Here is a 26,838-nt window from a genome sequence, read left to right on the forward strand (position 1 = left end):
CCCCCCCAAAAAAATGAGACCAAAACTTGAATTTTTCTCAGCACCAATAGCCTAAAGGCTGTCTGTTCAAAATTGTGACAAATTTTATCTCAATATTTTTCTTGAACTGTTTTCAGATATCGGGCATTGAACTGTCCTGTTTCACTGAAGTGACCCAAATGGCTATGTTTTGAAAGAAAGCAACATTTATCCACATTTTTCTACTGTTTTATGGATGTTGAATGTTGGGTCATCAATCATTGTCTACTGCAGAGCAAGCTCTCTGGAGGACTACACTCCCCACAATTCAATACAAACGCAACTTTGTGGAAGTTGTACTATTCTAAGATGTGAAGCCCCTAGTGGAGTATGGATACCCAGACTACAAGCCCCATACGTAATGTGTTTGGAAAATGAAAGTTCATACAAAATTAAATATTTGGGGTCAGCTGAATAAAAGAAAATAAAGTGTACGTAAGTTAAACTGCAGGTAAACAACAAGTCAGGTTTCAGTTATTTTATTGCGACTTTCATCATGAATGATCAAAATAGACCCTCCTTCAAAATTTTGTTTTCATATTCTTTTCCTCTCTCTTACGTTTTCTTACTAATGTCAAGGAAAAGACTGACTTCCAGTTAAACTGACCTCAAACAAAGAATATTTTATATTTTCCTTCAAGAAAACGAAAACTTTTCAGCAAGATAGAATTTTTTAATTCGATTTGCAAGAATGGTATTTTCTGGAAAAAAAAAAAAAGAAAGAAAGATTTTCTGAAGGAAAATTACTAACTGACTGCTAACTGCAGCTCTGCAAAGAAAACTGGAAGGTAATAAAACTGACATCTCTGACAAGTCTCTTGCTTGATAATAATACCAAAGAGAAGGGGTTTTGTAACAAGGCATGAAATTTGTTATATAAAAGAAAAATCATTATTTGTTTTAACTAGTACCTCAAACACTGTGGGATACATAGCAGAACATAAAGATGATACATCACAGATACAGATAAACTGCCCAGGAAAGAGTACCAAAAACCCAAGAGCAGAAACCCAAAACAGCTTAAGGGGTTTTAAAGTGTCTATCTTTGGATTCAAAATGGCTAGAATACTGAATTCTCTTTGGTTTGCTATCTAGAGAAAGACTAGGAAACTGATCATTTTCATAAATGCTCTATTAAAACATACTGATATAAAGTGTACATAAGTTAAACTAGGTAAACAACAAGTCAGGTTGCAGTTATTTTACTGTGATTTTCATCATGAATGATCAAAAATAGGCCCTCCTTCAAAATTTTGTTTTCATATTCTTTTCCTCTCTCTCATGCTTTCTTACTAATGTCAAGGAAAAGACCTACTTTACTACATTTTTTCTTACTGTACTTGTTTGGCTTAGTTTTGATACTTTACTGTGGCAAAACTGAGCTCTATTCTACACGAAATGGATCTCCTGAATATGCCATTTTATGTTTTATTTAGACGGAGGATCATGAGAGTATAGTGGTTCATACTGCACCCTTGGAGCCTATTGGACTTCTGTTCCTGATTTCAAGCACATCTGAACTTAAATAAGCAGGTGTGTAAGAACTCTGAGACATTCCAATAACATATTATATTTAATTAACATATATATGGTGGGTATTTTATATTACAACATAAGATTAGCAGTTTTTCAAGCCAAGCATGTATGGCAGTGAAGGAAGTCGAGATTGAATTAAGTAACCAACATACTCATGCTGTAGTTTAGAACAACAACAGAATTATACTGAAATTGCTATTGCTATGTTACCATATGCAGAAAAGACAGGCTGTGAAAATCCAGCACTACCTCAGGGGAGAAGAATGAGGATTGCCAAAATTCATTTATAATTTTTATTTGCAAAAGGATCTCTTTGTTTCCTAGTTTTGATTAAACTTTATTTCTGTTCTTTATGAAGATGAATGGGCAGAGAAAGGAAAGGGACAATGTTAGTCATGGTTGACCTGCTTGGGAATTTGAGTTGATTTGATTTGGAGAAGCAAAACTCAAAGGACTGAATGCTTATTTGTAGTTTCTAAGAGCAATAACCCAAACTGTTGATGCCTCCCACTTCCTTCATCCTCACATCCTCCCTACTATTCTCTCCCCTTAACTTTTATCTGAGTTGGTAGCAGAATCTACTTTCCCTTCTCCAACAGCAGCATCATTTAGTAGAGCTCACTCTGTTATACAAGTCTTCTCAAAAGTTCCTTCTCAGACCTGCTTTATACCCCAAAGATTTAGTAGCAGCAGCAGGAGCAAAAGTTTTCTAGAGAAGACTTTGTATTCTACCTGCCAACAACAACGATACTAGTGGAGCCATTTCTACTGAAGAGTCTGTGCTGTCTGGAGCTCTCATGTAGGATTTGAAGCTTTCCAGGTGCTAGGAGTCATTGATGGGGAACCACGGCCTGTAGCAACAACACAGACAAGTACCAAAAAAGGGAAGAGGAGGGAAACTTACTTCAGAGGAAGAATCACAGAACATGTCTGGTTTTGCTTCATGGCAGGGACAAACACTTGGGTCAATTCCAGAAGTAAAAAGCAGCTTTTTCATCAAAAAATATTATAAATAGAAGGAAGAAAAATATAGAGGAGCCAATACCTGTTCTTTTTAGTGAACATCTTTTTTTTTTTTTGTATTTTTAGACTGATCCCTGAGTCTTTTTCCAAACAAACCAGGTTTATTAATCTGAAACTAATCTTAATTATTGTCAAATGTTCATCTTTCATTGCTGGTGTTCTTCTTGGAATTCCTTCCAGTTTCTTTATGTCCCTTTTAAAGTGTGGTGCCTGGCAATGAAAGCAATGTCTCAGTAGAGACCCTGCCAGCACAGAATGGGTTGCTTGCCCCATCTGTGATATCCCTGTTAATACCGCTCAGAATACATATAGTCTTATTTACATGATTGCACATGATCACATGGCTGACTCCTTTATAAAGTAAGATGAACAAATTTTCTTCTACACCACTGAGAAACACAGTCAGATCCATCAGTAGGAGACCAGAAGAAGAGCTGCATTCTTACATTTCTGAAGGTGTGTTTTTTTCTGTTTCTTCTTTCTTAACCCTCTCGGCACAGGCAGCCTGTAGAGGTAAGATGATGCAGGCAGACTTTGATCGGTTGTATTTCACACATGGTTCTTTTTCTGGATCCCTCACTGAGAGACAAGGAAAACACAGACTCTAATGAAATTTTTTTTTCCAGTTGTCAATCAACACAGAAATATTTAAAGCTAAGTTTAAATTATGACTTGTTTGCTGGGCTGAACTCAGTTAAAAAGATCACCTTTTAGTTACAAAAACAATTAGCAGTCAAGCAACACTGTTTTGATAGAAGGAAAAATAATATAATCTGAACCCTGCTTTGAATTTTGAAATATGTTATTGAGTCAGGGATCAAATACAGTAATTCTTTTGTCAGTCCCCACTGGTAACCATTGCATGCTTAGTCAGAATGTTATAAGGCAAATAATTCATGCCAAAGAACATTTTTTTTTATAACTTGTTAAAGAAACAGCTGTACTGTACTGGTCTCATGGCAGAAGAACATTTCATTTTGGGATGCCCCCAAAACAAGCAGTTAGATGTACATGTCCTCCAGTACATCTAAGTGGGCATGTCAAAGAACAAACAGCTAATGGCTTGGATGGATTCCACGCTCCATTGTATGTCCTCAATCTGTCATGCGTACACTTGCCTCAGGTCACACTGACTCAACGGCAAAGACTGTAACAGAATCCGGGGATTCTGATTCCTCTCTCTCTGCTTTAACCACTACATGACATCCGTGCTTTGCTGGGGAGCAATGTGGCTTAAATAACTAAATTAAAAGATTAAAGTGCCTACAGCGTATCTTAAAAGCTCTTTATGATGTTGTTATGGACTCCTACAGCTGCATTCCTTCTACCTACTCTTGCAACATCCTAGAACATGGTAGCAATGCATCTGGCTACAAATAGGTGACTACTAAGTCCTGAGCTTGTTTTAATAAATGGTATTTGCTTCAAAAGTTTAAATAAAGAAGAACGAATCACAGGGGAAATAAAGAAGCAAAAAACTAAGAGAAATATCCTTATTTCGCTAATATTCCTTCATATATTTGGTACAATACACACTTAGTGCAGAAACACTCTATATTTAAAAACAAAAGCCATCCTCTCTGCTGAACACACACATCACTCCAGAAGAAGTAATAGCTTAAGGATTAACAAATGCTGAATTTTCCCACTGTAACACATTGGCAGAAAAAATCCTGCGAAATAATGTTGTGCTAAGTATTGCAAAAACTCACAGTGCTCAATATCTTACACAGGGTGTCTCTAGTAGACTTAGAGACTGTACCTTGAGTTCTGGTTCAAAGCATAAAACAATACTGCTTCTCTGCATGTTGAGGGATTTCTTTTACACCTTCTCCAGAAACAACAAGCCTGAGTTTCTTTATATAGAATGTAGATTCGTTTGATTCTTCATTAATATTAAACATTTTGAATGTGAAAAGTAAGCTTTTAGCTACCTCATAACTGATGATATGCTTCAGAGAACACATCAAGTTTTGAGCCTTGGATCCTTCCATGTTTGCTGTTTTGTTATAGGTGGCTTAAGAGGGCATTTTTGACATTCAGCAAACAATAAACAATATAGGCCCTAATTCAGAAAAGCACTTAAAAATGTGTTTAACTGTCTATATGTAAGTCCCATTGCCTTCAATAGGCTGTAAACCTATGTTTTAAGCAAAACACATGGGTAAGTGCTTTCCTGAACAGGACTGGTTTCCTGAATCAGGAGGATAAGTATTTTTTTTTTTTTAATAATTTGTGCAGGAAGAAAGCTGCAGGGCTGATATAGTCAGCTCCACAGTTGCTGGGGATTTTAACTCAAGTTTTTGTGTGGTGCACAACAAACAGAACCAAGGAGTTGATACTTCCCCTCTATCGGGTGCTGGTCAGACCACAGTTGCAATACTGCATGCAGTTTTGGGCACCACACTTCAAGAGGGATGTGGATAACCTGGAGAGGGTCCAGAGAAGGGCCACTCATATGGTTAAGGGCTTGCAGGCCAAGCCCTACGAGGGGAGACCTCGAGAAACTGGACCTCTTCAGCCTCCGCAAGAGAAGGTTGAGAGGCGACCTTGTGGCTGCCTATAAGTTCATCACGGGAGCACAGAAGGGAATTGGTGAGGTTTTATTCACCAAGGTGCCCCCGGGGGTTACAAGAAATAATGGCCACAAGCTAGCAGACAGCAGATTTAGACTGGACATTAGGAGGAACTTCTTCACAGTTAGAGTGGCCAAAATCTGGAATGGGCTCCCAAGGGAGGTGGTGCTCTCCCCTACCCTGGGGGTCTTCAAGAGGAGGTTAGATAGGCATCTGGCTGCGGTCACCTGAACCCAGCACTTTTTCCTGCCTATGCAGGGGGTCGGACTCGATGATCTACTGAGGTCCCTTCCGACCCTAACATCTACGAATCTATGAATTGTTCCTACTGAACTGTAGTTACCATGTTGTTTACCACTGGGAGGGTCTGCACGTACATTTACATCACATTAAAGTTACTGCACAGTAAGCAGGAATAAGGCCGGCATCTACACACGTAGGCAACTGGAACTAGATTTAATCCCAAGTCAGAGCAACCTGTCATGTGCCCAACCAGCACTTGGCAGCCATGTTGAGGCCAGAGGCAGTTGCCAGCACTTGGCAGCCATCTTAAACGCACACCCCTGCCCAGCCCTCCCCTACGCGGAAGCTGTGTGCCCAGCACAGGGGCAGCATGTGGCAGCGCCCTCCCTGCCTCCCCGCACCATGGCTGCTCTAGCTCCTGCCCCTACCCCTGCCAGCAGCACCCAGTGCCCCACTGCTCCAGCCCGGCCCCTGCCACCAGGCCCCGCTGCCCAGGCCCCAGCCAGGCCCACACACCCACCTGCTGGAGCCACACACCCACCAGCCAGACCCAGGGCACCGGCTGCAGGAGGCTCTGGCTGACCCCATTCTCCTGCACTCCCCACTCCAACCCACCTGCCCCGCTGCCCACAAACCCCTAACCTCCTGGCTACCCCCAGCACCACTCCAAGACACACCTGTAGAAGAAAGTGTACAAACTTTATAATAGAACAAAACCCCCATCCTTCCTCCCTCCCCACCACACACAGTGCCCCTCCACCACCCTCCCCACCCACCAATAATAAAAACCCTATTCCCCAAACATCACAGACACTTCATGTGTCTGACCCCAGCCCTGAGTCCATCTGTAAGGGGATGGAGGGTGGGGCCACTCAGTGTGGAGAGCCTGGTGGCAGGTGGCCAGCACCCCAGCTGCATCCAGTTCCCCGTGGTACAGGGGCTGTGGCATAGGGCAGGGATGCCTGCAGCTGGCAGGCACTGCAGGACCTGTTCCAGGGTGCTGCTGGGGGCTAGCTGAGAGGCAGTGGCTGGGACCCAGGAGCCCTGCAGAGCCAGGGTGGGTGGCCAGGCATGGTGGGGTATGGGCACAGCCTCCTCTGGGCAACCATCTGCTGTTCTAGCAGCTCCATGCATTACTGTTCCAGGGCCAGAAAGTCTGTCCAGTGGGCACAGCATGCCCAGAGCTGCACCTCCTTCCGGGCAAGGTCCTCCACCATGCCCACTTGTCTACCCCCAGCCCTCCACTGGGACTATCAGCCACCGGAGCATGCAGGTCCCATCCTGGCTGTGCTGCTGGTACCTCTGGGCGGCACCAGCAATGGGTGGCAGCAAGCCTGAGATGGTGGTCCTGTGGGCTCCTGCAGCCTCTCCCCTGTGTGCAGATCTTAGCCCTGCAGAAGCAAGAGACAGAAGGCTCCTGTGAGAGTTTACAGCATTTGAGAGATAAGATGATCTGCTCCATAAGCCCTGCACTGCCTGATCTCGGATTGGAGGTCAACCACAGGTGGGTGTCCAGGGACCATGGTAACCTGGCTGGGCAGACCTGGGCCCAGGTGGGTGCTGCCCAAGCCCCCCATCCCCAGGGGCTGGCCTCAAGCTACCTGCCTCCCCTTTCCCCTTTTCAGGCCACACCAGGCCAAGCTTCTGGCAGCACTTGCTGCCATGGCTCCAGCCACCACTGAAGCCACCCCCCACCCTTGCAGGCCCACTGCTCTGCTGTACTACCACCCAGCCCTTGGTGCCCAGGCTCAGGGTGCATGGGACTCCCAGACAACTGGGGTATGGGGCTGGACATGCCCCCTCCCTCCCTGCTGAGGGCTTCTTTGGGGAGGCACCCTAAGGCTGCCCCCCCACCATGCCACCACTGCACTCCAAACATGCCCTTGCTGCACATGCCATGGGCGGTGCACAATGGGCTGTTTGTGCAGGTAGAGGGCTCCCCAGGCCACTACACCCTGCTGCTGCTGATCCTGCTGGTGCCGTGGGCACACCTGTACTCCTGGATTGGGACCCTGAGCTACAACAGTGCAGAGGGAAAACCTGGCCTGCCCCAGAACCTCTGCCACTGCCTGGAGGGCTATCTGTTGCAGCACTACACATTACTGACACCAGCTGCCAAGGAGGAGATCACCACTGGGATCAACGCCTTCCTTGGTGCATGAGGCCCATACCCTTCCAGCCACGTGGACACAGACTGATCAGTAAAGGTCTGATCTGTGTCTCACATCTCTGCATGCTTGCGGGGGGGAACCTGGGGCCAGAGGAGTGTGAGTAGACCAGACAAGTGTGGGGGGGCAGGGCTGGGGCTGCAGCCAGGAGTGGGGACTTGGAGGGCCCACCCTGCAGTGACAGACTTACCATATGTCCAGAGCCAGAGAGGCTGGTGGCTCAACATGGGACTCCCTGTGCCAGGTGGCATCTGGCTCCACCCAGTGTCCATGGCTTCCGGTGGGCTGGGAGCTGGTGCCTGGCCAGGGATGCCCCCCCACAGGTAGAAGCTGGTGCTGCTGATAGCTGGTGGTGCTGTGGCCAGCTGCAGGGCAAGCCCAAGGCTTAGGCAACCACTGGCAAGGTTTCACCGGACTGCCAGTGGGTGCAGCAGCTTGGGAGGAGTGCAGGGCAGGGCGCTGAAAGCCTAAGGACCCCTCCTCCAGTGACATGTCACCAGAGGTGTCAGGGTGGGGCATGCGTGTGGGCTCCCAAGGCACCAGAATGCAGGTCAGCTCCCACATGAAGGGCATGGTCCTGGGGCCCCCACCAGACCGATGATTGTGCCCAGTTACAGCCCCGCACTGGGCCCACAGGTCCTTAACTTTACCATGCCAACTGGGAGTGGCCCAGCACAGGCATCTCAATTGCCAAGGCCTCATAAATGTGGGCATTCAAGTGCCCACCCTGGGTGAACTGCCTCAGGACATCCTCCTCGCCCCATAGCGCCACAAGAATGCACACCTCCTCCTGGGTCCAGTTGGCACCCTTGGGGCTCTAGACAGGTAGGCACACACAGATGGGGCCAGGGCTGGACACAAGGGAGGAGGAGGATGTCATGCCCTGCATCAGCTGAAGGGCCCCCGTGTGGCTGACCCTGTGAAACTGGCCCTGGAGGGGTGGAAGCAGCAACCTTGACAGGGGCATGGCCGGGGGGTCACAGCCACGTTGCTAAGGCACTTCACCATGGTCCTGCAAAGAGAGAGGCAGGGGGTAAGCAGCAGTGGGGAGCAGGTGCTGGCCCTGGTGGTACAGCCAGCAGGGCCAGCAGCCCTGGGGGAATCACAGGGCTAGAGAAAGGGTGCAGCAAATTGCAGCCCTTTGCAGCACTCACCTGTGGCCAGGCAGCAGCTCTCAAGCAGGACAAATCCAGCAAACATAGCCTGCAGACTGTCCTGGGGGGCACATGGAGCCTGCTGGAGTGCTGCAGCTGCAAGCTCCCGTGTTACTGCGCAGTAACACATCTACACATGTGTTACTGCACAGTAACTAATTGGATGTAAATTTGAAATCTGCATGATGCATGTATCAAATTTACTCCCATGTCGGCATAAGTTGCCATAGTTACTGTGCAGTAATTTAGGTTACTGCACTGTAAGTGTGCACAGGTAAATGCACCCATTGTTACTGATCAGTTAACTTGAGTGACACTGGATACATCTAACTTGGAGCACAGCCATTTCTACATTCAGTGTAAATGTGTTGTTAACATTCTACAGGTGAGGAGGTGACTGTATTGTGTTGATGGATGTGATGATGATTCTTTGAAAGCTGTGTGTAGGAAATGAGGCCTCTGACAGCCATTCGGTTTAAGGCCTGTTGGGATCTAAGCTGCAATCCCAACAATTGTGCCTCCTGACACACCACATGTGCATGACAGGACATGCAGTTTTGGGATTGGGGATTAAATGCCTATCATGCCTTTCTTTTCAGTGTAGGATCATGATCCCAGGATCCCCCTGCACCAGCAAGTTGAAACCAGGTACTGACAAAATCAGCTGATTGTCACTTGGGGCTGTGGACTGAAAGGGGATCTGAAACTGGCTCCAGTCAGGTCCCCATTCCCAGCAAACAATCAGCTGATTGTCAAAACTCTGGCTGGCTTTTTTACAAGTCTCAGCACATAGGGACTCATGGATCAGACTGCCGCAGCCTGATCTTGGAGTCCCTGAGCCTAGGGCAGAGTTAATACCTGCCGCCCCCTCCCCATACCATCCAGCTGGGTGGCACATGGGGTTTTAAAAGTCCTGGAGCATGGAGACCCTGGGATCAAGCTGCGAGGACAGCTGTGTCCTGGACCCTGGGGCTGCATCATGCTGAACCATGACACTCACCTGAGTTGGCCATGGGTTATGATGAGCCGCCATCAACAGGCGACATACTCAGTTTAAGACATGACAGAAAAGAGCCAGAAAGTTGTTACATATTATATGGAATAACATTGTGGTTCATTTACTGGATTATCATGCTTTAAATTAACTTTAACATGTGGCTCGGTTACTATTTAGGCATAATTAACCTGTTGTAAAGGAGTTCATCCAGAAAGTTATGAGAGCTACAGGACTGGATGCTGATATATCCCAACTGATAAAGAGGCACCTGTCTTGCTACCTTACTAGCTAGCTATGTATGATAAAGGAGCCGGTCAGAGTGATATGCAGGTATAATGAAAGTACTAGAACACAGCATGAAAAACAAACAAATGGATGGAAGGCATTGGCCCAAACAGAGATATTTACTAAGATGGCCATAATAGAAAGATAACTGTTTCCACTGCTAAAACAAGGAATAGAAATTATGGGTACTCTTAAGGGGAGATGTGCACATATGACTCATTAACATTAATGTAAATTACATCAGGATGGGCACATCTACATATGTAATTATTGCACCAGAGTTTACTGCTCCCAGGTGTTGCGTCTTCACTTGCACCCAGGACCGGCTGGCAGAGGGCCCAGGGAGTCAGCCTGCTAGCCCAGGGCTGCTACACAGGTCGTGGTTCAGAGGAAATTTCATGTGTTTGAAATCTGGTTTCCAAACTGAACTCACAACTAGAAATTTCCAGTTTCCCACCAACTGGAGGTTGCCCCAGCTGCTCAGTGGAATTGATACTTTTGTCAGCTTTATGCCTGATGACATCAGTGACCTTGGCAAAAATACCAGTTTCACTGACCAACTTCAGGGGCTTCCCAAAATCTATGGCTCCTAGGCAGTCCTGTCATACAGATTGGTCCAGAACCACAGACCCTGGAAACCCAGACCACAAGTCCAAACCTTCCAGGCTCGCAGACTCTAAGTCCTGGCCTCTATGCAGGAAGTGTCAAAGGAGCCAAGCCCTGACTGGACCCAAGGTTCCCTAGCATACCAGGATTCCCATCCCTGGGGCATTCCACCTGGTAGTCCCAGACCTGGGGTTCCACTAGGTGGACTAGGTTATAAAAAGGATATTCATTGTACAGTGCCAGAGAAGGCCAAGGACAACACTGGATGAAAGAAGAATAGAGGGTGACTACAGCTTTGCTCACATAGATTGGTTAAATGTCACAGGGTTAAAAAAGCCATGCCTTCTTCCTTATCATGTTCATTAACTGACATTTAAGTGCCTGAGAATCCAAGAACTGGATGCCTTATTTTGGTGCCGCCATTTACAACTTTGATCACAGCAACTTCCCAAAGTCTCTATGTTATTCTCATATAAATCATCAGAACATGCCTCTGTTTATCAACACATCTTCTATCAATGCAGAATGTAGAAAAGATCACAAGCTCACTCCTCTTCCAAACACTTTGCCCTACAATGGAGGGGTAATGCAAACAGCAGTGTGAACTACCTGACCACGAAGTACGAATAAGTGGCAGCAAACCTTAAATCCTTGCCTTGACTATGGACATCCAAGACAGCAAAGAAACATCTCCGTCATCAATCACCTCCTTTATAACATACAGACAGTTGGAAATTAGACAGCTGGTGTCTGTTTTAGCTAGCAGTACTTTGTTGAGACTGCATATTTTATTTTCCAATCTATGATATGTTAGGGCTATATTTATAGCCTCCACTTCTGTTTGTACATGCTACAGACTGTGAGCATGGTCACAACGTACACGTGCAAAACCTGCACTGGCACATAAACAGGGGAAGCTGACTGACTACAGCCTCAGTTTCATGTGCAAATAGTTGTGTGTGTAAAGCAGGTATTCATCCAGCAAAGAGTGGTCTAGTGAATCCAGGCGATTCAGGGAGATTTTCCCTGTTATCTTCCTTACTAAACCGTGGGGGTTGGGGGGAGGGGTGGAAATCAGCCTCATCACTCATGAGATTTTCAACTTACCAGTTAAGGACCGGCACAGTTTATATTTTGAGCTAGAGTCGTCATGTCCTGAATAGGAGTCGTCCTTCTGTGATTAAGAAATAACATGCTTTAATATTTTTTTTAATATTGTACATCCATTAATGGCATTTGTGTTTTATAAACAAACCAGTTACAGTCCCTATGGACTCAGTTTCCATTTGTTTAATTTTTCTGGGAATATACAAGAAAAACAAAATGAAATGCTTCTAAAGTTTCATAAGAGCAAGGGTAGTTTTTGGTGAATGTTTACTGACAATTGTTTCATAAGGAATAAACTATCAGGAAAGGATTCAGGGCAGAAATGAGAAGGACTCAGCTATGACTGAACAGAAACAGTGACAGGCCAGGTACATTTATTCCCTGGCTTTATGCCAGATAGCCAGTGGAAGGCTTGTGAGGGAGAGAGCTCATGCTAATGAGTGCTTGGTCCTTTTTGCTTTACAACTAATCTTCATTCTTCATGCATTTCTGGTAGCACAATGCAGCCTGAATTGTTTGGTATTTTTTTAAACAGGGAATAAGTCCCTTATGTAGCTGCGATTTGGCATCTAGGCCCAGAAGCCAAGGCTGCCAAATCACTTTGGACACCTCCCAGCCCAGTTTTCTGTTTTGTTTTGTTCCTTTTTTTCCCTTAACCAGGGACCCGATGCCCTCAATCCACTGCTTGCCGTGCAATTGACAATTTTAATAACAATGGTTTCCGGGTTGAACAGCAGTGGCCTAGCTCCCTGGAAAGGCATCCCCAAAGCATTCAGCGACTCTCAGAGCATGCTCCATGGAGTACTCTGACATAATTACTACAGGCAGTATGTCATTTATCCCCATGGCTTACAGACAGCTCCAAAGGAGCCACTTAAGATGGGGAGGGGCATGCGTGTGTGTTGGCAGCAGAAGGAGAAGGCTGAGTGCTACGTTCCTTGGCTGCACAGGCAAGAATTTCTGGGTGCTGAATAGTAATTGTTTCTTGCACTGATGCTCTGACAGGACCAGGTCTGAGTTTGTGTGTTAGGCTGGATAGTCAGCCTGCATGGCAAGAATACCAGCATATGCCCAGTACTAGGCTTCGTGATACCTATCCACAGCAATCAAAAGTAGAAACCTAATCCCTGAATTGTCAGCACATTTCTCACTCCATGGTGGAGAAAACGAAGACCCCAAACTGAACTCTTCAGAGAAAACAGATGGTCTCAGGGTCAGGGCTCTAGAACAATAATGACAGCCTGTTTTGACCTCTTACCTAAAACAACCCATATTATGAAAAAGAATTTTATACTGATAAAGAATAGCACTTCTGTTTCAGGGCTGTAGCAGGACCCTCAACACTTGGGTCCTAGCAGGCAATAGCTGGTGGATCCACATACCCCAAGAGTCCCAAACTTTCTCTCTGCTTCTCACCTGATACTATGGAAAAGCAACACCACCATGGGACTCTGCAACTGACCTGATCTAAGCAGCACAGCATGAAATTCAGATAGTATAGAATCATCCAAATCCCCAAAGAAATATCACATAACTTAGAATAAATGAAAAATGCAAGAAAAATGCTATACACACTGACAATCCATGAGCAGAAAAAGATGTGAACTGAATGGATCAAATATATTTTTCTTTTTGAATTATTCATTTAACTCTAAACATAAAACTTATTGAGGGTATTGGAATAGCTTTTCTCTAGCAAACTGAAAATGGAAGATGACATCCACATTTCACTGGTGTTGAAAGTGTTAGAGCAGTGATTCTCAACCAGGTGCCACAGCAGCCTGGGGTACCCCAGGATCCTTGTAGGGGTGACTTGCAATACTACGTGTGCAAACACCTACATGTGACTCCAAAGATAAACCCAAAGGCTGTATCCCCATGGGTGTGGACGTTTGTTTCCCCAGGGACAACTAGCAGCAGGACACCATGTGCCACTGCTAGTTGTCCCCAGGGAATGCCTGTGCCACACGCCCTCTGGTGCACAGCAGGTTACCCCAGGTGAGGTAGGGGAGAACTGGGCTGGCCCCAGCAGCTTTAGCTGGGCTACTGGGGTCCTCTTGGGGTTGTAGCAGCAGCCATCTTGGCCAGCAGCTGGAGTGTGGCTCTAGACAGCCAGACTAGTTTTGAGCCACACATGCTGCCCCCACGTGCACTCCTCCACTTTTTTGGGGGGGGGCATGGTTTTCTTCACCCTTGGATATCCAGAGGTCAAAAAAAACCCTGCGCCGCTCCCTTGCAGGGTGGAGAACAGCATGGCCATGATCATTGGGATATGGCCAAAGATTTCAAATAGGATCCCATAGCATCAAAACATTCTGGTGTGTTGTGATCTTTCTGAGTTCTTTGCTACAGAAGAATTACTCTGCTATTTTCCATAGTCAAGAAATGAGTAAAGCTAAGAACAGGCATTCTCTGAGGGGGGTCTTGAGTCTATCAAGGGGTGCTTTGAGTCTAACAAAGGGTGCCTTGGGTCTAAAACAGTTGAGAACCACTGTGTTAACAGTATCCCCTTACATCTAAGTCCTATCTCCATCTTAATTCTTAAGATTCTTCTTAACAGTTACAGAGTTTATGAAACACAGAAGTTTGTTTCATGCTTCTTTTATTTCAGTTTTGGTTTGTGAATATAATTGTAATGGTTCCATCTTGTGGTGAAATGCAGAATAGACTACTGCAAGGAACAAGATGGTGATGTTTCTCTAGTTTCATGATCTGTGATATGCCTCAGATAAATCCTGAGAGTCACATTTTTCCCTTGGGGGCATGTAAAGTGGCATTTGTGAATTTGTCTGCATTTAGCTCTCAACAGTTTCTAGCTAGAGTTCTGGATTTTTTTTTTTAATTATAAAGCCTTTTTTGTATGATTATGGAACATGTGTACCAAGTTGGCATAAAACTAAGTCTAAATGGCATATTTTAAAATCTTGGGTATAAAATGTAAAACTAGTTCACTGGTCTTAAGGGTCAAAAACCAATTTTTTTATCAAAGTGTTTTTCTCTTTAATTGAAACAATAAAATCATCCTTAATATTTCAAATGTTCTAATTCGTTGGTTCCTATTATGAGACAGCAACCTTCTAAGACTTAATTTTGGACTTTCAAGTAATTGCATTGAGACTTTGTTAGAACACATACAAAGCAATAGTCTTCCTATCTGTAGTAAAATATGACAAATAAAGCAGCAGTTGCCCACAGGTAAGTACTTCCATTGGCTGCAAAGAGATTTCTTGCATGTATTACATTACTCATATGTACATTTCTGTGATTCAACAGGCGTATCTACATGTGTGCTTTAATCTGCAGTAGCCTATTTTACTGCGCATTAATGTGTCATGTAAAAAACTGTGCAGTTATATTAATAAACAGTAAAATAGGCTACTGCGCATTAAGCGTTACTTAAAAACTATGCACATTCAATACTGTGCGTTAAGGCAGTCTAATGTGCATTCCTTTAGTACCTCACATTGGAGGTACTAAATTTAATGTGCATTAGAAAAAGTGCCTGAATGCATATGTAGACGTGCCCAGTGTTTCCAGGATCAGGATCTAAATACTTCCATTTGCTTCAGCTAGAGTAAAAAAAAGAGTGGTTAGTACCAACACATGGTAAGTGACAGTCACTGTAAGCTTAAAATTAACGTTGTGTTCAGCTTTGTAATGCCAACAACACAATACAAAGATCGATGCTGCAGTGCATGGTCTATAATGATGTATGCTACTTATTGGAGATCCTTTTGCAAAGATCCTGTGGCAGAATCAGGATCATGTGATTGTGTCTGCGGGTGACTACTTGTGTCACAAGTCTGAAAGATGAATGCAAGTAGTACACTCACATCATTTTTTTTTTTACAAGCCATTGCAAATACTGTACAACTGTTCTGGCTTTTGCTTCTCCCACTAAATACCCTGGCAGTGTCCAGTCACCTTAAAAGTCCATTACCATTAATCAGAAAAAAAAGCCTGAGCCTCAACATTTGAAGTTTATACCATATGCCCTGAAATACCTAACAGAAAGAACAGAGGATGTCAATGATGAAGTGAAAGAGTTAAGAGTTGAATGCCCTTATTTATCGTATATAATCTTGCTCACAAAATTAGCATTAGCTCAATGTATTTCTTTTAAAATTTAATTATACCAAATGTTCTACAAGAACATGCCAGGTTCTCTTCTATCTATTTTGAATTATAAGTATCAATCAGCATGTAAATGATCAAATTATATCATTGCAGTTGTTTGCTAAAACACCTTCCTGCGAATGAAGGACTAGAAGTAGAAGCATTTGGTATATTACTTCAGATCTCGGTAGGCTCATCAATGACTGGAATTTCAGAAAAGAAGTCAGAGTGAAATAAAAGCCTCTGGCTGTGTAGAGGTTCTTTTCCTAGCAGGGAAAAATCTCTATCTAAATAAAGAAACATTAATCATTTATTTTAAAATGTTACGCTATGTTCCTCCTGCTTTTATTATATGCATTAAAGGCTATGTTTTGCCCTTGGAGTCCTTGCTCCAACTCAGCAAAATATTTAAGCATGTGCTTAATTCCTACTGAAGTCAATGAGGTTTAAAAACATGCTTAATTTCCTCACTCAGTTTATGTGAACTACCATAAATGGGTTTTGGAAGCTAAATAAGATGGGTCATTCCTACTGCCATTAGAATCATTTAAATGTAGGCTAAAAGAAACCTCAAGAGATCGTCTAGTAGTTCATTCCCTGTATCAAGATAGGATTAAATATACCTGGACCATCTCAGATAGCTATTTGTCTAAATCATTTAATTGGCTTCCATGGAAGTTATGGACTATGCTCCACTCTTTGTGAATATGTGCTTGCATTGAATCTTGAATTGTAGTTACCTTTCATGCTCAGTAATGAATAGTTACAGTAAAATATTTTGTCTATTTCTTTTCTGATACACAACATGAAGGGTTGTGGGGTTATGCCAGTGGTAGATGTGGCCCTGAAGTGGGCATCTTACAAATTAGATATGCAACATTTTTTATTTTTTCATTTCTTCAGGGTTTCCAAAACTGTAGCTAGCTTAAGAAATGACAAAATTCTGACAGAAATAACAAGTTCACAAAAATCGTTCTGTCCTTTTGAAGGAACTGGAGGGTGGGGTGGTTTTACAATCCATCTGTGCTTGTAACAACTTGTGTACCAAAGGTTCTGCCTTTTATGAAATCCTCCCTGAAAAGAAAACATGAAAAATAGACCTACATCCTGTAGAAACCAGGTCTCAGGTAATAACAGATTATTAAATAAATAACTGTCCTCACACTGATAGATTATATGATAACTGGAAGCTGAAATGTGCTGTACAGGGAACTACAGTTCACTTACAAGTGAGTGTTCTGAATTTTTCAGATAACTCAAAAAGTCTCCTAGTCACTAACATTCAAATCAGGGTTGAAGGACACTTTTGTATAGGCTGTGACTTCTTTCTTTAAACCATTTTCTTTCTGGAGCTCAGTGCTAACTTTTATATCATCAGTACTGAATAAGAGACTCCTCATCAGTGAATATTCAAGAGAATGAACATGAAATGTGCACCACACTACAATTAAAAGGTTTTCTAACCCCTCATTACCTCCTTTCCAGAGTGAGCCAAGTCACTTTTGTTCATTTGCAACCGAAGACTCCTGTGTCTGAGGATTAGGATCTCTTTTGCCTGTTCCTCTGTCCCAGTCTCTCCAGGAAGCGTGTGCCTGTTGTATGCTGGCACCTGCTCACATTCCACCAAAACATAGATGTTAAACTGAATGTATAAAACGCCTGCTATATTCAACATAAGATAACTCAAAGAAATCTCCATGAGGAATTATAAAAGCATCTTCCATATCCATGAAATGAGAAAGAGCTTGTTCCAGCTCTAACTGGAGTCAATGGGAATCTTTCTATCAGCTTTAATGGGGATTGGTTCAGCACCATATTTAGTACAAGTATCAATTTTTATGGCCAGATTCTGCTCTCACTAGTTCCAGTGTAAATGTGGAGTCTTTCCACTGTCTAGTTTGGATTTAGACTGGAGTTAGTAAAAACAGAAACCAGAGCTTGATTTTTCCCCATGTGCTTTTCCCATTCCCCAGAAGTCTTATCTTGTTGCCTCTCAGCTCAACAGAAAGACTAAAGGTGGTATTTGATCCCTCTGTGCTGAGATACCCACATTACCCACATCCCTAGTGATCTGGCATTTCATGCCTAATCCAAAATACAAAGGCTTAGTTAGACTTTAAGGATAAGGCTCCACATCTCACCATATGAGCAACTAATATAGCACAGTCATGCAATCTGTAAAAAAACCTAAGACAGAAAGCCAGAGATTATTCATGAGTTATTCTGCAAGCAGCAGGCATGTTTTATACATCCCAAGTGTATAAGCTTCATAGCAAAACTGCTGAGCGGCTTTAAAACGTTTTTCAATTAATTCCTACTAGTGGGTCACAGCTTTCTGTAGGCCAAAAACATTGCACACGAGAGAGACTGCTTGTAAACTCTACACACCTCCTGGGATACCAGGGGTTCTCTGTGGCCCCAGTTGTCCATTCTCTATCTACCAGGGTCCTTTATTCTCCCTTATGCCAAGGGCCCTCTGTGCCACCTTTGTTTCCCATTTTCCCCAATGTTCTTCCATTCCTCCTTCACTCTACATCCCCAAACAAGGCTTTTCTATTCCCCCAATGACCCCCAAGCTGGGGCTGTGTGCGCTATCATTCCCTTCATCCCTCATTCATCCCCCTTCCTCCCTGCAACCCCATTTTAATATTTTTTTCTCTGTGTCTTTCAGGTTGCCAACACTTTCAGTTGGATCAGGATCATGAGCAGAGCTAGGATGCGGGATTTTATGATAGAATGTGTTAACTGCAACTCCTAAGCAGTTCTTGTACCTACAGGCAATTGGAGAGATGCTTGAAGCTGCTGGCTGTGGTAAACAGATGCCTTGCTGCCCATATATTCCCTGTTTCCCCCTTTCTGTGCTGTATATTGATGCTAGAACATTTCCTGAAATTATCGAACCGTTTGGATGCAGCATTCAAAAGCCATGTTGTAAACAGAGCAGCAAAGAAGTGCCATTGAGTTGAGTGTTAGATCCCATTTCTCACAGCCAGTTCTCCTTATAGACAGCTCATTAATAGCATATCTAAATAATACTAACATCTGCACATGCTGCTGAGAAAGGCACTAATTGTACTGTACTGTCTGAATACCATATATCTCGAGTAAACAAAACCTTACCGTTCTTCTGATTTTGTACAGGTTCCTTGCCAATATTTTCTGTATATTTTCCAGTACATCTGAATTCAGGCCATCCACTATTTTGACCATTCCAGCAGACTTTCGGCTGTCACTGCAAAGAAAACACATAGGTTCTTCATTAATGCTTATCACAGGAGATAAGCTACAAAGTCCCTTAATAAAGTGGAGGTTACCATCAGCAGCTTGTTTGCCAAAGACAAAGAACAATATGGGGACTTTGGATAAGAGAACAGCAAGAACCAGTGGAAGAACAAAAATGTCTGGAGGAGATGGGATGAAAGCCTGTCATTTTAATGTTTTACCTAACTGCCCAGGCTTGCCATTGTTTTCTCCATAATGACTAAGTAATTGTACAGGTGCAAAACCAGCCTGTACCACACAAACAGGGTAAATGTTCATTGTTCAGGTACAATCTTAGGCAGTGATATGCACCCACACAGCACTGACAGGAGCTTTATTGCTGGGTAATTCAGTGATACTGGACACCAACTGCATTTTAATTTATTATCTTTCTGGGTGACACCAACCCTTCCTGTGGAGACAGAAAGCAAGAAGCAGAAGAGAGGAAACTTTGTAAGGTCTCCATGTAACTCTTCCCTGAAGTGGGATGGGCTTTGGGATGCAGCCTTCCAAGTCCATGGACCCAGAAGAACCACTAGTATGTTTTTTTCCCAGTGGATATTGGTCAGTCTATACTGGTATCTGGTCCCTTTGGCTGCTTACAGACATGAAGAAAAAAAAAGTGCTTTACTTTCAGCTCAGCATGCCCCCACGCCAAGCACAGTGCATGCCCAGAAGAGGCATTGTGTTGGTTTGACCTGGCTTGCCAAATGTCTGTATAGATCACGTGCTTCAGCAGGGCTTTTTGGCAATGTTATCTAATAGCTGATTGAATCAGCTTTAGATAAAAGCACCAAAAAGCCCCACTGAAGCACCTAATCTATACAGAAGTTGGGGAGCAAGGTTAAACTGACATGCTTCCTCTTCCAGTTAACTGCTGGATGGGGGCTCCATGTCTGTCACAGCCTTTGTCACTGAGCACAACTAAGCTGCTTGGTCAACCCAGATGTAGGCATCAGTGCTTTCAGATTTGATGTATGTGAGGTTGCATTTGGGTCCCTTCCCCATCTCCATGCTACAGCAATCTTTATTCCTTCACCATCCCTAGTAGGCAGCAGCCCAGGCAGATGGCAAAGCCAGTCTGGTGCCTCAGCTACTTGGAATCAACTGACAAACTGAATTTTAATTGGGGAAAGTGTTTTACTATAAAGTTAATTGTATAACCATCTTGTGTCAGGGAACTGGCTAGCACTTTCATCTTTTGAGAGCCCATTCATGTAGTGTGGACAATCCAAACATGTAGGGAATGAGTTTTGTCAGGAGTTTTTTTAACCACATTTTCCATTTGAGAAAAGTTTTTGTCATTTCCGTGTTCCCTGAGGGTACATTTGTGTTACCAGGAAATGAGCCCCACAGAATTCCCCAGCAGGGAATCCACCTCACATTAGCTTTTCTGAATTACTATGTGTGTCATTAGAGAGGGTTAGGAACATACTTACAGCAAAGATGCATGGGATGGTGTATGAATTAACTGGCCCGCTTCTACAAGCTCAATGGCATGTTTCCTCTCCAGCTTTTCATAGAGAAGCACAATACTTGATTTGGGCTGGCTGTACTCTCGGAGTAGGAACTTCTGCAAATACTTGCTGTTGAAGTACTCAAATCTGTCCAAGAACAAATAAGACAAAGCATAGGGTTGATTCACACATTATAGACTAACTAAATCAAAGATATATAGCATAAGCTTCCATGAGCCCAAGAGAAAACACTGTTGTGCTAACACCATCATGCTCTTTGGTTTGAACAGAGTTACAGAAATTCCCTTATATCTTTACTCCAAGACTCAGACCTAGTTTTAACAGATGAGCTTGTACTCCTTTAACTACGTGTTTTCCAGCAACTAATGGTTTAGGATACCTGTCCTGCCCAGTTTTCTGCCTGGGCATATCACAAATATAAGATTGGACACCATATTAATTCAATAGTGTAGCACATAGATTAAGTCAGTGGTGATCAACTCTGAGTGGCACAAGGCAATCTGCAGGCCAGACTGGACCCACAAGCCAGGATCTGGCCTGTATTGCCTCTGCCAAGCCCTGCATGCCCCCATACAGAAATCAGTCTGCAGGGCCTGTACTGCCCCACCCAGCCCTGCATGCCAGGATCAGGCCCTGTGCTGCCCTGAGCACCTGATGTAGCATTCAGGGCCACCCCTAGATTAAGTTATTTACAGTCCTCTGAATGCAATTTGTCATGTCATAAAATGCCTTCAAAGAGCCAAATCTATCTTAAAGTCCATCTGATACATCAGATCAAACAGACTTGAAAGAAATCAAGCCAGCAGCCTAAGCAGCTTCCAGAAGCCTCTCTCAATTCAGCTCCCTCTTCTGTCTGCTTAGACAGCTCTCATCGCAGTACTTGGAGCACATCTAGTTCACATTAGTTACTGGCACTTAGGCTTGGCTATTGTTTGGCCAACAGGAACATGCGCTACATTCAGGAGGATCCAATCCTGAATTTGTAAGTAGGCAACACTTTCAATACCCTCTAGTGGCTGTTCCAAATACAGTAAATCTCAGCAGAAAAAGAGTGTGTCAGACTGTTACCTAGAATCCTTACCAGAAAGGAAGGTATATCAGTGTTTGTACAATGAAATAATTAAATATGGTAGATCATTAGCAATGCACTTTAGGGTCTTTGTTTTCTTTTATAAAACCCAACTTCCCAAATGTGTACAAATCTACCAGTTTGTGATTTGTCCATTGACAGCAGCTTCCAAAGACTGTTCCAAACAACTTACCTTTCCTGCTATTTACAAGGTGGACATAGAAAAGCACTGTTTTCAGATTTGTGCTTCTTCACTGATCTAAACACAAGAATGACTAACAGCAGTAGCATTGACAGGGAAGAGGAGAGGTGGACAATGAAAGGGAAGGAGGAGCAAACTGAATTAAACCAGAAATGTAAAGAATAGCTGCAGGTTCAATAATATAACAGCAAATACCTGTAACATGAAGAAAAATAAATGATAAAAGGTAACAAATAATAGATTATGTACTGTTCCTGTTCTTTAAAGGAAACAGGTTTTTCCTTAGACTACAGAGATATTAATTGTTGTATCACTAGCATTGTTAAAGTAATGAAAATGTCCTTGTCTGCCCATGTCCCTTTTTTTAGAGTTGAGTTTGCTTATTTCTGAATGCTGGGCTGGACATCCCGTATCTTCTGCCTTTACCTTCAGCTGTCATTGTAAAAGGACTTCATGCTCCTCTACAAACCAATTAAAGCAGCATCAAAAAAAGAGAGAGGGAGACTCATAAAGGAATGAAAAACAAATTACTGGTAGTTCCCCAAACTCCCCATAATCCACAAAGTAGCATGTAAAGGACTGGGGCACATTCAATTTTATAAAAATGAAAGACTAATGGAAATAACCATACTGAAACAGATAATGCCAGAATGATCCCAACATTTCCAAGCTTAGCCATGTCTGTATGAGAATAAGTCATGTTGGCATCTTAGTCTTTAAACTGGGGTGCGCACAAGTTCCTCTTTGACACTTTTGCTATTGAAAATCAGAATGAATTCACTCTGCTATTTTGGTGCATCATTCCAACTTTGCCCCAGCAGGATATCAAAGGCCCAGATGGTACTAGCACTTTCCTAGTGTTCCTGCTATACCTAACCAGCAGTAAGAGAATCAGCACACCCTGGCAAAAAATATGGTGTCTGGAAAACGTGAGGTTCAGCTCTTTCAAGCTGTACTATTGTGCTTCCTGTTATATGTAGGAGCAACTTTAACTTAAATCTGTCCAGATAAGCATGTACATATTTGCAGGGCTAGGGCCCCAATCAGCACCACAAAGAAACAAGCTGCTGGAACGATCACTGAAGCAACAAGTGCTGTGCATGGTGCTGGCATGACAACTCTTGTAAGCCTTTCATTTAAAGCATTTCAGAGTCTGCTTTGATGGGGAGGGGGAGCTAAGGTTTTTGGGATAAGGGTTTTGGGAAGAGAACAAAGGAATCCTCTTCAGTGCTGTAGTATGTGTGACATTCAGAGGAGGGAGGAGAGAATCGTCATGGAGGAAGGGGGATGGTCTGTTCTGACTTGGTGCCCAGACAAGCTGGTTACATCTTCCCTGCTTGAAAAAAGAAAGGAGAAGCTGCCCTCTCTTTGTTTGCAACTGTCATCTGCTTTATGACACATGGATGGATGAAGCTCAGCAATCCCCAGTGGAAACTTATGGAAACAGAAACCAGGCTCATTTTTTTCTACACATGTACACAGTTGTATTTTTGGCAAATCCTTACTTGTCTTTCCAGTAATACTGTCCCCAGTGTCCACATATATCTTCTATGCCAGCCAGCAAATGATCCAAGAACTAAACAGAAGAGAGGATTTTGCTATACACTGGTGTATTATTGCATACATGATGAACTCTGTTAGATTACATCAAAAACCAGCAGACAAAATGTGAGACATTTTTAGCTAGGTACACAGATCCAGTGAACAAGGACAGGAGCCATCTGTGTAAATTCCCCGTTCAATTATACATGCATATTCTTTGGTTCTAGAGTACAATGAGTGATTTGCTTCTCTCTTTCAGTTCTGTGAAAACAAAGACTAATCACTGAGGGACATGGATCTGTTCCTTATGATACATGCAGGATGGCCAACGGCTTGTATGTTCTGCATATTGGGGCTTGATAAACACTGAAAGCTCCTACCACCATGGTTTGAAGGCAACTTATCTCAGGAGAAAGATGCCTTTAATTCACAGCTGGTAGCTGGGGCTTCTCTTGAATAATAAATTCTCCCCTGTCCCAGAGCCAGTCCACATTTCTGTATGAAAGATCCTGAACAGGTTTATTTACAAAGCTTAACACACATTCAAAGTCTTTGGAACTTTCCAAATTGCCTCCCTAGCTGCTGTCATCAATAGACAGGCAGCAGATTCTGCTATGCTACTGTTCATTACGTCATCAGCCACCTGGACCTAAGCTCTCAGAAGCTTCCTCCCATTCTAGTTAGAGAAATCTACTTTTGCAATTAGAGATATTCTAAGTTTCCAATGTGTATAGAGTTGAGAATGTGAGCATACTCTCTAAATCCAGCTTTCCTCATACTTTGATTCTCCTGAATACCACAACCCATGATAACCCATGAATACCAGCTACCATGATTTCAGAAATACTATCCTAAGACTTGGTGGGGCTTTTCCATCAGGTTAACTCCTTTGAGCTAATGTGACTGAAGAAAAAACACACTCTTTTTGCCTGTCAAAACAGGTCCTTCAGAGGTGGCTTGAAAGAGGGATGTTCACAAAACGTAATGCTACAGAAATTTGCCTTCTCGTCTCTCTCCTAAGATTCTGTTTTCCATCTTTCCAGCAGTAGGAAATACTAAGAAGATTAATTGTTCTTAGTCTTTTAAGCAGAAGTTTGTTTGAGTAATAAATGTTTGACAGATACCTGCCCTGCCATGTAGGAATAAATGAAACAGCTGAATTATTTACCCACTGAGTCTTAGTGGATGTCCATTTCTGGCCCATCTTTACACTTTATATATTTAAATCAGGATGGATCAGAACCACAAATCACTGACAGGAGGCTCTTTCTTATTGTTATATTTGTACAGTACCAGCAGTGTGTTTCTGATAGGCCCAGGAAATATCTACACTGCTAATCCAGAGAGAACGTCATGCTAATGTCTCAGGAATGGACAATCTATTTTGTGAGTCAATTAAAACAGCTTAGCAATATGAAGGGTGAGAGGAAATATGATTAATTCCTCTTTGTAAACACATTCACAGGGTAAATATCAGGGAGGAGGAAGAGTTATTTATATTAACAATATTGGCACAAGATCAAACAGATTCAAACATATCGCAAACAAAATTATACTGGAAATTAAAAGGAGTGAAGCTTGGAATGGTGCTTGCAATGGGAGCAAGGAACATGGAAATGCTTCAAGGTGGAGCCTGACAAGTTTATGAAGGGGATTACATGGTAAAATAGAGTTGTTCTTAAGCTAGTAATCTGCAGTGGACCTGGGCATACCATGCAGGAGAGTGGGGAGTCATGGCAGGGGGGTGGAATGGGTCTAAGAGCCAGGGAGGGAGGTGAACAGGGGTTTGAAGAGCTTGGGGAGGAAGTGCCATGCAAGAATCTTACCCTGGCTGCTGCTATCACTGCATGCTCTGCCCGCTCTGGTTCTTGCTCTTAAAGCAGTATCACTGTAATGTCTGTGCACCAGCTGCTGCTTCAAGAGAAATGCTGTAGAGTAGGGCTGTGTGATGCTTCGGTCCCTGATTCGATTTGGTGGAAATTTGACCCGATTCGTTGCCCAAATCTCTGAATCCAAATCGAATCAGAGAACCCTTTCATCTCTCCAAATCGGAGCCATCAGAGAGATTTGGAAAGATTTGGAAATTTGGACATAGACACACCTTTAAATGTTTTTTTCTACATATCTTGAGGTAGCAAGAGCTTGTGAGTGCTGCGATGTTGGGGTGCATGGAGTGACCCACAGGAGCGTGGGGGGCTCCCCAGCGCACTCAGCAGCAGACCTGGAAGTGGACCAGAAGTACTTCCAGTCCACTTCCGGGTCCACCAGGGAGCATGCTGGGGGGCCGCCCCACACCCCCCCAGCTCAGCGACTAGTGCCTCCTGGGTTCGGGGAGCACCCAGGGTCCCCCTGTGGCCAATCGCTGAGCCAGGGAGATGCGCGGGTCCCCCCTGAGCACTCCCTGGCAGACCCGGAAGTAGACTGGAAGTACTTCCAGTCCACTTCCAGGTTCGCTACCAAGCACATAGAGGGCCCCCTGCACTCCTGTGGGATGCTCCATGCGCCCCAGGATCGCAGTGCTCACAAGCCACGCTGGTACCTTGAGGTATGTAGAAAAAACATTTAAAGCTGTGTCTGCGTCCAAATCGCTGATTCTCCAAATCAGCATCAAATCCTCAGATTTGGATTCAGCCAAATCGAATCAGGGACAGTGATCCAAATCAACTAATTGAATCACTATCCCTGATTCAGGCCGAATCTGAATCAAATAGGACCCATTTCGCACACCCCTACTGTAGAGTTGTTCTTGCTGAAGGCGCACAGACTCCACAGGGATGGGGGACAATTTTGATGCCCTCCAAGTTGGCTGATGTCCCTCTCACTCACCCCTAGTTATATAATACTGATAATCAGCACAAATTATATCTGAATTCAAGTGTCTGGTATCTACAGGATTAGGCTAAAAAAGGCAACTGTATCTCATTGCCTGTAGGGGGCAGAAAGTAATGCATTATTCTGGGATTCATTTTTTTTCGTTGTCCTCTGAAGCCTTGGACACTAGCTACAGCTAAATACGGGAGTGTGGCTGGGATGTGCTAGTCAGTGCTTTTCAACCACTGTGCCATGGCACACCAGTGAGCCACAGAGAGCTCCCTGTTATGTTCCAAGAATCTTGGAATAATGGGAAGAAAGTTCTCCAGGCATCTAGCACTAATGAATAAGCCACGCTGATGAGATATTCACAGAAGACTTGCACGTGTGTTGGCTGTAGGGGAGAGAGAGAACTAAACAAGCAGAAGGAAATTCATCTACTGCGCATGTGTTGGCTGTGGGGGATGCACAGTTCATGAGCCTCTGAACAGCTGTGCCACAGAATTTTGTTGCAGCAATGAGTTACAATGAGCTTATAACTATGGGGATGGGGAATCCATTAACAGGTATGCCACGGAAAATTTTTACTAATGTAAGCATGCCTTGGGGTGGAAAAGGTTGGGAAACACTGTGCTAGTGCTTCTAA

The 26,838-nt window shown here is 43.7% G+C and overlaps 1 protein-coding gene across 1 annotated transcript in view; it reads right to left on the reverse strand.

Annotated features, from left to right (window-relative positions):
* Nucleotides 1–760: 760 nt before the first annotated feature.
* Nucleotides 761–26,838, reverse strand: part of LOC102368371 (sodium/hydrogen exchanger 2-like) — a 66,247-nt gene continuing 40,169 nt past the window's right edge. The window contains exons 7-13 of the mRNA XM_006026989.1: nt 23,345–23,415; nt 20,530–20,694; nt 18,950–19,061; nt 17,304–17,438; nt 11,714–11,780; nt 3,024–3,156; nt 761–2,405 (exon numbers count right to left, since the gene is read on the reverse strand). Coding sequence (XP_006027051.1) covers nt 2,378–2,405; nt 3,024–3,156; nt 11,714–11,780; nt 17,304–17,438; nt 18,950–19,061; nt 20,530–20,694; nt 23,345–23,415 — 711 coding nt within the window. The 3' untranslated portion in view covers nt 761–2,377. The remainder of the gene's footprint in view (nt 2,406–3,023; nt 3,157–11,713; nt 11,781–17,303; nt 17,439–18,949; nt 19,062–20,529; nt 20,695–23,344; nt 23,416–26,838) is intronic.

Source organism: Alligator sinensis, unplaced genomic scaffold, assembly GCF_000455745.1.
Source record: "Alligator sinensis unplaced genomic scaffold, ASM45574v1 scaffold666_1, whole genome shotgun sequence".
NCBI lineage: Eukaryota > Metazoa > Chordata > Crocodylia > Alligatoridae > Alligator > Alligator sinensis.